The sequence below is a fragment of the Stenella coeruleoalba genome (assembly GCF_951394435.1).
Source record: "Stenella coeruleoalba genome assembly, chromosome: 15".
In the NCBI taxonomy this organism is placed as follows: domain Eukaryota; kingdom Metazoa; phylum Chordata; class Mammalia; order Artiodactyla; family Delphinidae; genus Stenella; species Stenella coeruleoalba.
This window is the reverse complement of record NC_137161.1, coordinates 83,309,064-83,321,091: the sequence shown is the minus strand read 5'-3', so window position 1 is coordinate 83,321,091 and position 12,028 is coordinate 83,309,064. Positions and strand designations below refer to the sequence as shown.

General features: G+C 57.8%; 1 protein-coding gene across 5 annotated transcripts in view; it reads left to right on the top strand.

The window, feature by feature from the left end:
* Positions 1–12,028, top strand: part of CYTH3 (cytohesin 3) — a 95,986-nt gene that overhangs the window by 79,292 nt on the left and 4,666 nt on the right. For 2 of the 5 annotated variants that reach the window (XM_079945361.1, XM_079945360.1), the window contains exons 6-13: positions 2,900–2,980; positions 3,877–3,989; positions 4,077–4,225; positions 4,419–4,530; positions 8,264–8,340; positions 8,441–8,512; positions 8,595–8,749; positions 8,902–11,964. In XM_079945361.1, coding sequence (XP_079801487.1) covers positions 2,900–2,980; positions 3,877–3,989; positions 4,077–4,225; positions 4,419–4,530; positions 8,264–8,340; positions 8,441–8,512; positions 8,595–8,749; positions 8,902–8,974 — 832 coding nt within the window. In that variant the 3' untranslated portion in view covers positions 8,975–11,964. Of the gene's footprint in view, positions 1–2,899; positions 2,981–3,876; positions 3,990–4,076; positions 4,226–4,418; positions 4,531–8,263; positions 8,341–8,440; positions 8,513–8,594; positions 8,750–8,901; positions 11,966–12,028 lie in introns of those variants that run through there. The other 3 variants (XM_079945358.1, XM_079945359.1, XM_079945357.1) reach the window with 3 other exon arrangements.

Sequence of the window (12,028 nt, the reverse complement as noted above, 5' to 3'; positions counted from 1 at the left end):
CAACATGGATTTAAAACATTCAAAACATTATGATAGGAAAAGCAGTCAGTCACAAAAAGGCCACGATGTCGTGTTATTCCATTTTATATGAAATGCTCAGAATTGGCGGATTTTTTTTTTAGAGACAGAAAACAGGGGTTGCCTGGCGCTGGGGCACCGTGAGGATTGGGAGGCGATGGTTCAGGTGTGGGCGTTCTTTCTGGGGGAATGAATATGTTCCAGAATTGCTCGTGGTGATGGTTGCACAGATCTGTGATATACTAAATATGCTAAAAACTGTTGAATTATACACTTGAAATGGGTGAACTATATAGATTGTGAATTATGTTTCGACAAAGCTGTTTTTTAAAAAAATGGAAGGGTCTCCTAGGAGTTCAGGCACCGAGTCTAACAGGCACCTAGCACAGGACAACGTGCTAGGAGGGCCAGAGTCTGAGTGACTCCCCGGCGTCCTCTGGCTGGTGTGCGACTACAGAGATTAAATTAACTATGACGTTAGTGTAATGCGCGGTCTGGCAGTGCCTGCAGATTGTAGTCCAAAAATATGGGGACTTCCCTGCTGGCACAGTAGTTAAGAATCTGCCTGCCGATGCAGGGGACACAGGTTCGAGCCCCGGTCTGGGAAGATCCCACGTGCCACAGAGCAACTAAGCCCGTGCGCCAGAACTACTGAGCCTGTGCTCTAGAGCCCACGAGCCACAACTACTGAAGCCTGCCTGCTGCAACTACTGAAGCCCGCGTGCCTAGAGCTCGTGCTCTGCCACAAGAGAAGCCACCGCAATGAAGAGTAGCACCCATTCGCTGCAACTAGAGAAAGGCCGCACGCAGCAATGAAGACCCAACGCAGCCAAAAAAGAGAAAGAAATGAAGTCCTGGCTCCGTGCCAGGCACTGTTCTAGGCGCTTGGGTGGCGTTGGTACCTCCGCTGTGGAACTGCGTTGGCTGCAGTAATACAGACAGTACATAACAAGCAAACTAAATAAGCAAACATGGTATGTCAGAGGTGACCAGGGCAAAGGGACCGCGGAAGAGCTGGGCGAGTGGGTAGCAGTGTGACAGGCTGGTCAGGGCGTCCGACTGGGGCGGCGGCACCTGTGTGGGGATGCTGGAGGGGCGGCTGTGCTCAGGGTGATGGGAAGTGGGGGTGTGGAAGGCTCCCGGCAGGGGAGGGGCAGGGATGTGTGTTCCGTCTGGACCAGATGGTCCCCGTGCGGAGCGAGCGGCAGAGCGGAGGCGGGAGCGGGGAGGGTGGCTCTGGCCAGGCTGGCGGCTGCTCCGGAGGTGAGAGGCGCTCAGGCTCTGGCTCTGAGGTCCAGGGAGAGCTGGGGGGAAGGTCTGGCCGGGGTGATGCGGCGGTGAGAGGCTCTGGGCCGTGGGCCGAGCCGCCTGGGAGGTGGGGCATCGGGGCGAGGAGCTTGCGAGGCCTGGTGGGCGGTCGGGTGGAGAGCTCTGGAGAGTGGCCTGGCCTGCAGGCAGTCCCTGGAGGGCTGGCGCGGAGGCAGAATTGAATTCGCAGGACTGAGGCCCCCGACACCGCCCTCCAGCGAGGGATGGGTGGAGCCCCCCTGCCTTGGGGGGCTTCACACTGGCTGCAAGCTGAGCACTGAACACCTGTGAGCCCGGAGCCCCGCTCCTCCTCTCCGGGTGGAGGTGGCGGCCTCACGGCGGGGCTCCCTGAGCTCCGGGACCCTGCTGTGTGCCGTCTTGCCTTCAACGCGGACTTTAGAACAGACCGCTGTGCTGGGTCACAGGCCTGTCCCTGCTGCACAAATCTGTACCCCAGCCTGCCTGCCACTCCTCTGGTGCTCAGCACGCTTGCGCGCACGCACGCACGTGTACACACACCCACCCGCCCCGAGCGTGCCCTTTACGAAGTCTCGCGGCCTTTCAGCAGGACACCAGCTGGTGGGTGCAGCGTTGGACAAACCAGGGCCCGAGAGCCAGTCTTTCCAGCGGGCTGAGTGCTCACTGCTTCCCGGGAGGGTCCCATCCACACCCCTTTCTGCACACCCAGGGCTTGGAGCCCCAGGGCCCTCAGGCAGCAGCCCCACACCTGCCACCAGCTCATCTCAAAGAAAAAGGAGGGGGTGAAGTTGCAAAACATACTTTGTGCTGGGGCCTCTTCCCACCTCGGGTGTCATCCTTAGCCCTCGGGTGGGTGGTGTCGTCGCAGTCTCAGGGGTGCTGAGCTGCAGCCGTTCCTTGCTGTTGACAGGTCATGGGCCTGTACCTGTGGAGGTGAGCATCTTCAGGTGAGGCCTGGCCTGCTCTCCCGGGAGGGCGAGTTACAGGTGTCTCCATGGTCAGTGGGAGCGGCTTGGAGTTAAAATGCCAGTGTATTGAGCTGTCGCTGTTAATGTCATTTCAGTTTTTTTGTCGTAAAACTTTACCTTTTTCACTGTGTTCTCATGCTAAGTTTCGTTTTTAAAAGCTAGTTATTAACGTAAGGCGTTACTTCTCTTCCAAACCATCCTTTCTGGGTCCAGGACTGTGCTTTCTGCCTTATGACCCTGGAGGAGTTGCTTCCTGTCTCTGAGCTTCAAGATCCCACCTGGGAGGTGGGAACGAGATTAGCACCTGCCTCGTGGTGGTTTTGGAGGTTGAGGATCTGTACCAAGCACCTGGGTCGGTGCCTTACAGCTCAGTGCAGGGAACTCGGAACGTTGGCCATCAGGCTTGTATTTGGGGTCTTACCCTAACTCGTACTGATGGTGAAGTAAACGCTTAATATCCTACAGGGTCTCTCCTTTGTTTTCAGCCTGAAAACAAACGCAGAGTGAAAAATACCTGATCTTTTAGTCCTGTGACGATAAAAACCGTGAAAACTTGCTCTAGGAGGTGTCGTTTAAAATTACTGAAATACACGCAGTGAGGCTGTAGAATACGTTTTCTCTCCCAGGGATGAATTTAACATCAAGGTTCTTCAAGCCTTTGTGGAACTCCACGAGTTTGCCGATCTCAACCTTGTACAAGCCTTAAGGTGAGTGTTTCATCACCTGCTCTTGTGCAGAGGGAAGGAGGGTGGCCCAGCGGTGCCGGGTGACCCACTGGCAAGCTAAGGGCCTCTGCAGACCTGCAGCCTGGTGGGGAGGGTGGGGAGGGGAGGGGAGAGGGGAGGGGGCGGGGTGTCGGGCCACGCCTGAATCCTTGTGGCCGCCGGTCCTGCGTTCCATTCATAGTTGCTTTGCTTTTTCATTTTGTGTGATATTTGACAGTTGTGGGCGTGCCTCCTTCCCACTTCTGCACGTGGTCTCAGCGCCGCCTGGGCATGGGCCCACTTTACGCCACATTTGGCCTTGAACACCAACCGTGTGGACACCCAGCATGTGCCTGGGAGGGTGTGGGTTTCCTGCCATCGGAGGCCACCCCTGGCCCCAGCGTGCCCGACGGCCTTGGCTGGTCCTGGTCTGGCCTTTCTCCTCCGTGCTCTGCCCCAGCTCGAGCCTGTTTCCTTGTGGCCGTTCCCCCACCTGTGGACCAAGGTGGCAGCCGTGTTGCTGTCTGCCACTCGCGTCTGTGGGCTCAGCCCTTGGCCTCGGCTGAAGGACACACTGGCGGGTTCCAATCCTGTAGCCGTGGTTCAGGAGTTTTAGATTCAGTGTTTGAAAATGGTGTCACGGGGAGGTGCAGGCTTCGCGAGCCTGGGGTGCGTCCACGTGGATTCTGTTCCTCTGGGTCAGTGTCTGGCGCAGAGCCGCGGGGGCTCCCGACTCGCTCCCGCAAGTGGGTGGCGGAGCACAGACAGCGGCTGTGCCACTGTGTCCCGTGGGTCCCCGCGCTCCGCCCGCAGCCCCGACCGGGGCCTCTAGGCGCGGAGGCGCCGCCCAGCCGGACCGTGGAGACGCGCATGTCCCCCTGGTTCTCGTCCCCCTGCAGGCAGTTCCTGTGGAGCTTCAGACTCCCGGGCGAGGCGCAGAAGATCGACCGCATGATGGAAGCGTTCGCGGCTCGCTACTGCCTGTGCAACCCCGGCGTCTTCCAGTCCACGGGTGAGCGCGGGCTGCGGGCGCGGGGCACACGCAGGGGCGTCGCGCGCTGGGCCAGCGCTGACGCCCCGCGGCCCTGACTCCCCCCAGATACGTGCTACGTGCTGTCCTTCGCCATCATCATGCTCAACACCAGCCTTCACAACCACAACGTGCGCGACAAGCCCACAGCCGAGCGCTTTGTCACCATGAACCGCGGCATCAACGAGGGCGGGGACCTCCCTGAGGAGCTGCTACGGGTGAGCCCCCGCGTCCCCCGTCCCCGATCTCTGTGCTCAGGAGCGTCAGGCTCAGCTCAAGGGCAGCGGCACCAGGTCGTTTGTTTCACGGCGTCTTAACAGGGTCCCTGGGCCCCGTGTTGGGGGGGTGACGCGGGGGCGGCCGTTCCTCCTTCGCCTGAGTCCCCGCGCCCGCTGCCTTCCCGCCTCGCAGAACCTGTACGAAAGCATCAAGAACGAGCCGTTTAAGATTCCCGAGGACGATGGCAACGACCTGACGCACACGTTCTTCAACCCGGACCGGGAGGGCTGGCTCCTGAAGCTGGGTGAGCGGCGCTGGGGGCGGGACCGAGCCGAGGCCCCTCCTCCCGCGGCAGCAGCCCCAGCGGTGCCTCCCCGACCGGAGGCACGAACGCTCCACTGAGCATCCCACGCGCCCTGCCGAGCGAGGCCATTCTGCCGGGGCCGCACGCAGTGCCCGTCCCAGCAAACTGCCCCCCCTAGTGTCCAGATAAGCCCACGGCAGTTTCTGTACCAGAGGCAGGCGCCGCCACCCCGGAACCTGCCGCCTCTCTTGGTTTGGTGTGGCTGATTTTTGATGAGTGGTTTAAATGTGCCTTCTTGTTGTTTTCCTTCTGCTTGTGGCTCCCACCTTTCTGTTCTGTGACGGGCTGTCCCTGCTTGTTCTGCGTTAGGAGGTACGTACCCAGTGGCTTCCTGCCCCTTCCCAGCTTCTTTTTCCTCTCCTTTCTCTCTGTCGGTTTGTGTGAAGCTCTGACTTGGCTGTCATCCATCTGGCCCTTATGGCTTCGGACGTGCTGGGGTCACCTCATCCTCCTTGCAGGGTGCGGCGGCCATGACGCCCACCGGGGCTGGGTGAGGAGTGAGGGACCGGAGGCGCGTGGGGATGCCCAGGGGGACAAGCTCACGCCTCCGTGTCCTCAGGGCCTGAGCCGGGAGGTCTAAATCACCCGCCGCCCACTCACCGGGCGGTGCATGTCTGCACCACCTGTGTAGAGTCCAGCAGCGTTTTAAGGACTTCATAACCACTGACAAACAAGTAGGATAGCATTTTTATTTTCTGGGCAATTTTAGGAATTGGTAGGGGTTTTTTACTCTGGTCGGGGTTGGGATTTCCACCTTCCTGTGACATTGGAGCCTGAGAGATCTGACACATCACCCAGGCATTGTGCAAACACCGGGGCCTACGGAGTTCTGGTGACTTCGTGCCTTTAACTGAGAGGGGATAAGCATGGGCCTGGTGACAGTGTGACAGTGTGGCGGGCGTGGGGTGCGCAACGCCAGTCAGCTGTTCTGATTTGGGGTCTTGCTCTGACCTTCCTCTGGCTACGCCAGGGTTTGGAAGAGTTCTGGATCTTGGCCTAAAAACCCAGAACTGTAGCCTTGGACTTGAATGGCTGAGTAACCTTCCAGAGGCACCAGATTTTGAGATCCCATGCAGCCTGTGGTCCCGGGGTGAGGGCAGAGGAAGGTGCCCAGAAGAGCGCTTGGGCCCTTCCTGTTGCTGTGTTGCCAGCAAGTGTCCCCCTCGGAATGGTGACAGCACAAGCGGGCCCGGCAGCCAGTGTGCCCCAGGGCCAGCGGGGATGTGGCTGGCTCTGGAGACTGAACAAAATGAGTGACAACAGGCCTGTGACCTGATTGAGCAGATAAGCGGGCCACAGCGCCAGTGCACAGAGCACCGCCACGAGCCGCAGGGCTGGCTGGCACCCAGCGTCTGCTGCTTCCCTGCTCCCGAGGCCCCGCGCTCGTGTCCTCGTTAAGGCTACAGAGCTGGTGGTGGCGCAGCTCACACCTGGAGCCCGGAGCCTTGGCTCCCGAGGCAGCTCTGCTCTCAGGGCTCTTAGCGTCCCCAGGGGGATCCCAGCACACTGGTGGCCCATCTGCACTCCAGACTTCTGCCAACAGTTCTGACGCTGGCCAAGCTGCTGGGAAGGGTCACTGGGTGTCAGTCCCCGAGGGACCGAGGAGGCGGTCTGTCTGCAGGAAGCAGATGCGGAGGCTGCGTTGGGTTGGGCCTGGGTGCAGCGCCTATACTCGGTGAGGACACGCAGCCCTGGGCCCCTGCATGGCCTGGACACATGGGCAGAGAAGCCAGAATTGTGGCCACGCACGTGCTGGGATAGGAACGGAGATCGCAGTGTGACTTGCTTGGTTGTTTCTCATCGTGAGTTAGAGGACACTGCACTTGAGGAGGCCCGGGTGCCCTGCCAGAGCAGAGCTTGGTGGTGTCGCTTCACGCTGGTACAGTAAATACCATGTAGTCACTATGTTTTGAGAATGAGTCAGTTGTGTCAACGCAGACAGGAGTGCGGTCAGAGTGGGGCTGGCGTGGAGAAGAGGCGTGCGCGATGTGCACGAGAGCGCGTGTCTGCTAACAGCCGTGCCAGCAGCAGGGTGTTTACAAAGAGAAAGTGGGTGCTTATACTAGTCAGGTGTTGCCAGGCTCCTTCCTATAGGTGTGTGTGTGTCCCCGCGTCCTGAAGTCCAGCCGCAAACACGTGCATGAGTGGAGCCGCTCGGTCTCCCTCATCAAAACCTGCTGGGGCTCGGAGACCAAGAGCATCACCACCAGCCACCCTGAAAAGGGGCTTGGGGCTGGGCTGGGCTCAGGGGTCAACGCAGACCACACACCTCCATCTTGATGCCCACAGCCCCCAGCCCGAGAGGCTCCCCTGGTCTCAAGAGCTGGACCAGGGAGGGCTCCTCCAGACTTGCCACTGAACTTGGGCGCAGGGTGGGTGGGAACCCAGGTACGAAGAGCCGAGAGGCCTTCCAGGGAACAGAGAGCCCTGATGGGCCTGCACGCAGGGTTCGGGGAGTGAGAACCCAGCCCATGGGTCTGAGAGACACGGGTTGGGTGGTGCCTCAAGGGGATGGAGGCCTTGGGGGGATGAAGGCTTCTGATGGGGATGGGAAGCGAGATGGGGGGAGATGGGGAATCTGGGGACTTTCCTTCAGGGCATGGCTGAGGCTGCCTCCCCGCATGGCCGCCCCGTATACCCAGCCTGCCTGCGGCCGTCACGAGGACAGACGTATCATCAGTGACGCAGGGGTGAGGGTCTCAGTCCCTGAGGACCCCTCAGTGGCACTGAATCTGAAGGCGGGGCTCCCTCCCTGCAGCTGGGTGTCCTCATGCGTGTCTCTCCCCCCCCCCCCGCCCCAGATCTCCACAAACGTCAGGCCCTCGTGCCTTGGCCCTCAGGGTGACCTTCATGTCCCTTCATGTCCCCCTGTGTCCCTGTCTGGGCTCCCCAAGCTCCTCACAGCAGGGACCGGGTTTATGACCCTTGGCCATGAGGGTCTTGCCTGCCTGCACGTCCCCTGGGGAGCAGTGGGTCAGGGGAGCCGCTGCTTACCTTGTGCCCGTAGATCGTGGGCATCTGTCACCAGGCTCATGTTTTCTCTTTCAGTTTTTGTTTTTAAACTTTGTATCAGGAGCAAAAACTAGAAATGGAAACCAGTTTGTTTCTGCTGTATATTTGAGGGTAAAAGAGATTTTCTTTTCCATAGTGTAAAGAGAGTAGGTGCAGATGAGCTCTGTGTGTGCTGTGTGTGTGTGTGTGTGTGTGTGTACACGTGTGTGTCCCAGATCTTAAGAGATTAATTCAATCTAATAATTCCCTGGGCCAAGGCGTAATCGATTTTGATGGATCCCAGGGCCGCCTGAAGTCCTCAGTAATGTGATGATGGCCCTGACGTAACGGGATTAAGTCCTGGACAGACCTGCATCCTGTTGTCATTTCCATGTGGGGAAATTAAGACCATTCATCATGACTAACTCTTGCAGGAAGCAGATTTGGGAAGCGCTCATCTGGGTGCCGCGCAGGCAGGCGGGGTGCATGCGGGGCGGGCCAGGCAGCACAGCACGGCCAGCATTTGGCTGAGTGGCGGGCGGAATCGGGGGGCAGAATGTGAAACATTTTCCTCGAGGAAGGAAACTTAAAACCCAGCTCGGCCCCTGTGGCATTTATGAAAAGCGCACTAACTTGTGTAGGGCCCGCGCCGCCCTGACTCACGGGGTCCCTCTGCTCTTAGGGGGTCGCGTGAAAACCTGGAAGCGGCGCTGGTTCATCCTCACCGACAACTGCCTTTATTACTTTGAATACACGACGGTAAGTGCAGGGCAAGTGCGGGGCTGCCTGTCCTCCGCGTCGCGTCGCGGGACCCTCCGCGGGTGCCGGGGGAGGCTGGCTGAGCGCTCTCCTCCCGCAGGATAAGGAGCCCCGGGGAATCATCCCGCTGGAGAACCTGAGCATCCGGGAGGTGGAAGACCCGCGGAAACCCGTAAGCTGGCTTCCCTGCCCCCCGCCCTCCCTCCCCTCCCCTCCCCCCGGCGCCGGGTGACTGTCGTGTCTGTCTCCACCAGAACTGTTTCGAGCTTTATAACCCGAGCCACAAAGGGCAGGTCATCAAAGCCTGTAAGACGGAGGCGGACGGCCGGGTGGTGGAGGGCAACCACGTGGTGTACCGCATCTCGGCGCCCAGCCCCGAGGAGAAGGAGGAGTGGATGAAGTCCATCCGGTGCGCCCCCCGGGCCAGCGGGGGCGGGGCCGGAGGGCGGGGCCCGGGGCTGTGGGTGGGTCACATGGGGGTGGGGGCAGAGGGGGCGGGGCCGCGCGGGGGAGGACCGGCCCTCCTCGCCTAACGGAGTTTCTTTCTCATTTTTCCCCCAGAGCGAGTATCAGCAGGGATCCTTTCTATGACATGTTGGCCACGAGGAAAAGGAGGATTGCCAATAAGAAATAGAGCTTTCCTGGCCTGAGCAGCAGGTAAAAGTAAACTCAAACCCCGCAGCAAAGAGTGACTGGGGGCCTCCCCGCAACACCCTGGACCCGCGGCCTGGCTCCTCAGGGACGGCGGCCCCCGCTGGTCTCGAGGGGCCTCACGTCGTCCCTTCCCGCTGCCCTCCCGGCGCCGAGCGCATCCTTCTCGAAGTCTCGTCCAGCAGCTGCGCCTGGTGGTTCAGCCGTGAAAATCCGCGTGGCAGACGCGGGGTCACACGTGTTCCTTTGTGGCGGTGTTCGCCATTCTGGAAGCCGCTGTTTTGTATCATAACAGGAAAGGAAAAGCTACCAGTTTTTTTATTGTTTTTTTTCTCAGATATATAGGATTATAGCTTTTATATGCCTTTTTATATTCTCAAATTATAATGAAAGATACTTTCTAACAGTAGTATTTTTAGAATGGCAGCTATAAATTTAACTTCTGGACACAAGAATATACTGTGCACTGAGAACAATTAAATGTGTACACGTATGCAGTCCCCGGGGGGCTGGGGGGGCGCCCCGCCCGTGGGGGGCGCCCAGGGGAGCGCCTGGTGGAGGGAGGCGCACGTGTCCTTGACAGCCAGCACTGGGCGTGGCGGGGCGGAGTCCAGTCCTCCGGGACCGTTCAGCTCAGACTTTGTGGTCCCACAGATACTTTCTAAAGAGGCAAATTGTTAAAATATAAATTTCGGTTTGGGGCATTTGTCCTGTAACTTCTGAATCCCAGGATAGACAGCGTATGTGTTGGACCACATGAAACTTCTCATGTTTGACCGTTTCTGACACCCACAAACAGCAGTGTCCTGTGGTCCAGCTGAATACGTGGTTCAGACCAGCTGTGACCACTGTCTTCACTACTTGTTGGCAAAACGAATGCTTAGAATAATTTGACCACATTTCTTAACGTAATGAGTAGACCTATAAGGAGATAGGGATAACCTTATTCCATGTTTTCAGAGATTTGGTCTTTCGTTATGGGGAGGGAAAAGAGCAGGCGGCGGGGTGGGGATGAAGAAGTGGAGCGCTTAGGCTTTTCTGTAAATAGTTTAAAACCCCAAACGTGCACTGGTGACGGGACTGCTGAAGATCGCCGACCAGGAGGTTGTCAGGTTGCTGGTGGCTGAATGAGAGAGAGGTGCTCAGTCGTGTGCTGAGGGCAGGCTGGAGCTGGGCCCCAGCACGTCGCAGAACTGGCCCAAGGGTGCACAGGTGGGCCGGCCAAGAGGCGCTGGGTGCTGGGACATTTGGGGCTGGTGACAGATGCCTTTTTATTGGGAGCTTTATTTCCGCCGCCAGGACCCCTGCATGTACTACATAGGACCCCCTTGCCCACAGGGGCCGTTCCAGTGGAGGGTCCCTCCCCTGCAGGACCTCCTTTCCCTGCGCCAGCCGCGAAAGCACTCCCTCCGCTTGCACACGTGAGAGGTCATCACCTCTCCTGTGCAAAAGCAGAGTCCGAGAGTGGCAACCGCAGGCTGTACGCACTTACGTGGAGATGGAAAGAGCAGAAGGAACCGTTCCTGGGAGCTGCCTTGATGCTGAGACTGAACGGCTATGGGCCTTTGGCCTCGGTGCAGCTGACCTTGTAGCGCTAAGTCACACCAGACTGCGAAAGGGTCTGCACCCAGGACTCTCCAACATGCATCAAACTGATTTTTTTGGTTCATTCCCAAGCTTTTAGGCTTTGCTACTGTACTGATACCTCAGATTGGACCCTGTAGTTTTGAGAAAGGCAAGTCAGCATTCCTGAAGCGCGTGACTGGCGTATATGCAACTCTGGCCCCAGTCTTCCGTGAAAAGGGACGCTGCCCAGACCACCAGACCAAACACTGCTGACGACGACCTGGCAGCGCCCTCCCCTCGGGCTGGCCCTGTGCCCGGGCTGCTTGGGGCGCGGGCTCCATCAGGATTTTGTGTGGAATAACCTGTCTCTCCTTTGTCTGACCCAGGTAGGACCCTGGGGATACAGGGCTTTCTGTCTTTCGGGTGTGCCTCAGGGTGGGGCTGGGAGAAGTGAGCATAAGGAAACACCTGGAAGAAATCTGTTCCTCTGGCCACCTGTGAAGGAGCCTTGCCTGAGGCCTGTTTGCCCAGAACGATGCAGAAGGCCATGGTGCTCAGAATCTGTGTCACTTGCCCTCGGGAGTATTACGTGAAATCGTGTAACTCCAGGTTTTGTGTGACAGTGTTAACCTGACGGGGCTGTGGGGTGGGGCCCGGCTGCCTGGACCTCAGCGTGGTCCCCCGTTCATCCCCCTCCCCACCCCCCTGTCTGCACTCAGTGCTTGAATTGTCAGTCCCAACTCTGGCCAAAGAGCTCTCCTCCAGAGACGGAGGGCAGGAGGCAGGGAAGGGGGTTGCTGGGCGGGAGACGGCGGCTTACACGGCCCCACCAGCCCCCACTAACATGTGGGGTTTAATTGGCCCACCCTGGACCCAGACAAGCAAGTGTCTTCAGGATCACGGAACAGTGTTGAGCAGTTTAATGTGGTACCAGGTTGAGTCCAAATAGGAGCTGTTCATAGATGAAGCAGCATTTAATGCTGCATATAAAGCAATGCATATTTTTCAAGTTAAAATGCATATATCTACATAGATGTGCTTTGCTGAGAAGTTAGGTCTGTTGTAGACCAGAAACCACACATTGTGATTTCTTGTTTTATTTTTTTCTTAGAAAACATTTCTATTTACAGTAAATAGAGTTAATATGTAAATAATGTACATATATAATATGACTTCTGGAGTGTTATTCAGTGTATATACTCCAACTTGCATGAAGAAATACCCTATATCTATTATTGATATTTTGTTGTAAAGTGGATGGTGAAGTTGGAGAGTGAATGGCTGTCAAATTGCAAATACTGTGTTGGTTAAATAAAGACGCACTGTTAAAACAAGATTGCCTGTGACTGGGTTCTTTAAAGTAGGGAGGCTGTCGGGTCCAGCAGCCCACACCTGACTCTCCCTCACCCATTTGGGGTCTGCACCTCCCAGTCTGGGACTGAGAGCCCGTGGCTTGAGCTTTCGAGGTTTT